This window comes from Octopus bimaculoides, chromosome 29 (assembly GCF_046866305.1).
Source record: "Octopus bimaculoides isolate indiv1 chromosome 29, ASM4686630v1, whole genome shotgun sequence".
Lineage (NCBI taxonomy): Eukaryota > Metazoa > Mollusca > Cephalopoda > Octopoda > Octopodidae > Octopus > Octopus bimaculoides.
In genome coordinates, this window is record NC_142956.1 from 1,645,294 (window position 1) to 1,650,293 (window position 5,000).

Sequence of the window (5,000 nt, forward strand, 5' to 3'; positions counted from 1 at the left end):
TAACACATACTTTAAGAAATTATTATTTCTTATATTTAATTGCTTATATTATGATTTCATTTACTCCATGTACCCAGACCTTGTGGACACCCGGTAGATATATGAGAAAAGGTAAGTTCAAAAAGAACAATTCAAACTTTTGTGGGGGTCCTAAAAGAGAGAAAATGGGATTTCTAATAAGGGTTCGTCATATTCGTGAAAATCAACCAAACCAGGTAATAAGAATATGAAAATAATATTTGAGTAGATTCGTTATAGGTATAAGAATATACCATAAACAAGAATTAAAAATAATGGAGAGATGCTGAATCAGAAATCGATTTATTATAAGACTCCATTGAATCCAGTTTTATAATAAATCTATTTCTGTTTCAACATCTTCTCTCCATTATTTTTAATTCTTGTTTATGGTATATTCTTATACCTATACCGAATCTCCTCAAAGATATATATATATATATATATATATAAATTCATAAGAGTGGTACAACAAGGCACCGATATTTACTGGATAATAGCAATCGATATAAATACGACGCTATTGTATAGCTTCACTGCGTATATACTGGTAAAAATGCGTGTGTGCAACAAACATGAAAAACTTGTCTTACCTTAGCTATACAATAGCGTCGTATTTATATCGATTGCTATTGTCCAGTAAATATCGGTGCCTTGTTATACCACTCTTATGAATTTATATATATACCCTTATAGGGCTATTTTTTGCTGGAAATTAATACATTTGTATTGCAATATTTTTCATTGATATATATATATATATATATATATATATATATATCTGATCTAAAAGTATTGGGTGTAGTGCGAGACAAGAACAAAAGTACAACGTGGGGGAAGGCGTGGCTGTGTGGTTAAAAGCTTGCTTCCCAACCACATGGTTCCAGGTTCAGTCCCACTGCATGGCACCTTGGGCAAGCGTCTTTTAGTGCAGCCTCAGGTCGACCAAGACCTTGCAAGTGGATATCGTAGACGGAAAGTGAAAGAAGCCCGCCGTGTCTTATATATATATATATATATATATATATATATATATAAAGAGACAGAAATAATTGTTTTTATTCTCAAACGCGTGATAATGCTAATTAATATCGTGATCAAGACAAATTAACCATAAATTGAAGAAAAATACCTTCCCGGTCAGCCATGAGACTCGAACTCACATCCCTGAGATAAATATATATATATGTGTGTATGTGTATGTGTGTATTCATGTCTGCATTTGGCCCCTACCACCACCATCACTTGACAACCGGTGTTGGTGTGTATACCTCCCTGTAAATAGCGGTTCGGCAAAAGTGACCAATAGAATAAGTACTAGACATAAATGAAAAAAAACAAAAAACAATAAGTCTTCAAGTCGGTTTGTTCAACTAAAACCCTTCAAGGTTATGCTCCAGTATGGTCGCAATCAAATTATTGAAACAAGTAAAAGAGAGAATGGACAAAAAGGGTAAACAAAAACCTGACTTACGCTGGGTATATTGTCCTGGGTGCATACTCCTTCAGAAAGTAGCCGGTCTCTGATCTCCCAGGCAAATATCGACGGACATTCCCGTTTGAACTGTGCAATTTTTTGTACCACCTCGGGGGTAGCCACCCGTGGCTTGCTCCCTCCGATTGCGCGCGGTCTTATGGACCCTGTCTCATAATATCGCCCTAGTATTTTGCTCACACAACCATTGGAGACCTGAAGAATTCTGGAGATGTCACACGGTCGGGCACCGCTGTGTGCCAATTCTACGATTCTTTGGCGTGTGCTGTCGGGTAGCGGCCGTCCATTTACAAAAACTCCACCCAGCTGGTTAACTCCGCTATGCCCTGCATCATCAGTAGAGGCAAATCAGTGATGAGAAACGCAGGACCAAAGAGAAGAAAAAGAGAAAAAGAAGAAAATAGAATATAAATACATATAAATACATATAAATAGCTTTAATTACGTAAATCTATCAACGTTAATTACTACATATATCTACATAAATTTAGCTATTATCTATATTTTCTCGCTGTGTGCAGATTAATGATATATTCAACATTTCAACATGATGAGAATCAAACTAGAGTTGAAACCAGTACGATAGTGATAGATTTTTTCCCGTCCATGAAGAGAAAGGAATGAGAGAGTGATTATCACGACTGAATTATGAATTTATTAAATGAGTTCGATTTAATTTCTCATAAATTAATATTTATAGAAATCGACTGACCAAAATCATTTTAGTACACACTCACACAGAGTATATATATATATATATATATATATATATATATATATATATATATATATATATATATATAAGTACAAACAGGAATAATTAATCTGTTTCTCTGTAGTCTGAAAAACGATGAACAAACTTAATCGATTTTCATATCTTATTAGACTCTCATCAGTGGCGTCTGCAGCAATTTGACCAAGCCCAGAGAAACAAGACATCAATCTGCTCCCCCCACCTCACGTTTCTTTTTATGTTCACTTATAATAAAAAGAAATTTATGTTAATCTGGTCAGCTACTCTTTAATTTTGTATTGTACAAATTATTCTTATACAAAAATATTGTCGACTGTGACTTCGAAGTCTCGGCCAGGTAAGCCATCGTAGTACTATGATTTGTTAAGTGGCCAAAACGTCACTGTTAACAATCATTTTTTTGTATAAGAATAATAAGCATATTCGTATAGTTATATTTTCATCCGAAAAACGACATCTATCTCTTTTTTTTTTTTTTTTTTTCATTATGAGGTTTTTTCACGCTGACTACTTGATAAATTCTTATAAAGATTTTATCCTATATTATGTTGTTGTACTTGGGGATGGTCATATTGCCAGTTTAGCCAATAAAAACACACGCACTGTATATTTGGTGTTAATTTGCTTCATTCTAACGAAACTCAATGTAGATTTGAAACCGGTTATGTAGATGCACCTTTTCTGTTCGCGGACTATTGTAAACATTTGTTTACAAATGTCACAATTGTAAATAAATGTAAACAAACTCCAAATAACGTCTCGTAACAAAGAATTTACTGAAGAAGATGTTTAATAACAGTAAAAATACAAAAATATTGTATAGATATTGAATTTATGAATAGATATATAGCGAATAACATGATGTATATGTTGTGATGTATATATATATATATATATATATATATATATCGATAAATCGATCAATTACTAAATGACTAAATTAATAGCAGCAAAACTTTTGCAGATGAAGGAATGAGTATGTTCCTATTCAATCACTCAACAACTCGTGATAATCAATTCATCTATATAAGAAATCGATTACTCAATAGAGACAAATAGTATATAGATCGATATGTCAATATATCGATAAATTTATCTTTCACTCATTCAATCGGTCGGTGTAATCAATAAACCAATTGAGAAATTTAGAAAAGGTCATGATATAACGATCGATATATGTATGCACATTATATATATATGTATGTATGTGTGTATGTATATATATGTACATATACGTATGCACGTATATGTACATATATGTATGTGTACGGACATATATATATATATATATATATATATATATATATATATATATATATATATATATATATATATTTATATATATATATATAAGTTCTGTTATTAAATCAATCACGAATCGATGAATATGTAAATTATCCAGGCAAATGATCGATAGACAAATCGATACAAGCAACCGAACAGAAAAAATATGAGGGGTTCAAACAATTGATGTATCGATCTATTATTAAACTCCTTAATAATTCTATCAAGCAATCAATCATTTATTTGTCAAACAATTCTTGCGGCAATCAATCATTTTATCGATTAATAAACCAATAAATTCATTGGAAAAACCAATCATTTATTAAATCGATGAAATAACCAAATAATTAAAACAATTAGTCAGTTGATAAATTCCAATAATCAATCGAATAATCAAACAAAAATTATCAATCAATCAATAGGAAAATCAATCAATCAATCAAACAGTAGATTAATCCAATAATCAATCGTTCAGTCAACTGAATGCTCAGTCAATCGATATTCGATCAATTGGTCCAACTGAGTAATCAATATCTAGGTCGATAAAACCAAGAATGCATCGATCGTGCGACGTATCAGTAGATCGATCAAACTAATAATCAACCAGTCATACAACAGTTGATCAAGCCGTAAATCAATTGCTCATACGACATATCAATAAATCGATCAAACAACATTTATCAATCGATCACATGACATATCAATAGATCGTTCAAACCAACAATCAATCGAACATGTGACGTATCAATAGATCAATAAAACATGAATCAGCCAGGAGATCGAACTCTGAGTTTATTCAATTAAACAATCAATCAAACGATTATTCGATCGATCAATCAACTGATCAATCGGTTGTGTACTGGATCAATCAGTAAATGAGTCTTAGAGCTACAAATCGATAAAAGTACAAGTTCAGTGAAGGTGCCCTGTAGTCCTGCGAGTGTTAGTGATCCGAGACAGTAGACCTGCGCTTAGAAAGTCTTGTTTTGCTTTTGTGGACAGAATGGCATCGTAGTGACTGTAGAACCCTTCATATTAAAGACACGTCTGACTGTAGTAACTGCACTTTCTATACATTAAGGTATCATGATATTAATTGATATATTATTAACAGGTAAATCGATCGATATACAGATAGAGAAACAGGTAAATAGCTAAGAAGAAAAATAAACAAGAAGAATAAACAAGAGAAATGAATAGATTAGTTGGTAGATAGAAAGGTAGGCTGGCAGGCTGACGGCCAGGTAGATAGAAAGGTAAATTGACAGGTATATACTGGCACTCCGTTGATTACGACAACCAGGGTTCCAGTTTGATCCGATCAACGGAACAGCCGGTCCATGAAAGTCACACGTAAGTGGCAGAGTACTCCACAGGTACGTGTACCCTTAACGTAGTTCTCAGAGAGATTCAGCGTGACACAGATTGTGATAGGGCTGGCTTCGTTTG

At 32.9% G+C, this 5,000-nt stretch overlaps 1 protein-coding gene across 6 annotated transcripts in view; it reads right to left on the reverse strand.

Annotated features, from left to right (window-relative positions):
* Window positions 1–5,000, reverse strand: part of LOC106881869 (paired box protein Pax-6) — a 201,900-nt gene that overhangs the window by 932 nt on the left and 195,968 nt on the right. For all 6 annotated transcript variants that reach the window (XM_089345745.1, XM_089345748.1, XM_089345747.1 and 3 more), the window contains one exon: window positions 1,493–1,839. In XM_089345745.1, coding sequence (XP_089201871.1) covers window positions 1,493–1,839 — 347 coding nt within the window. The remainder of the gene's footprint in view (window positions 1–1,492; window positions 1,840–5,000) is intronic.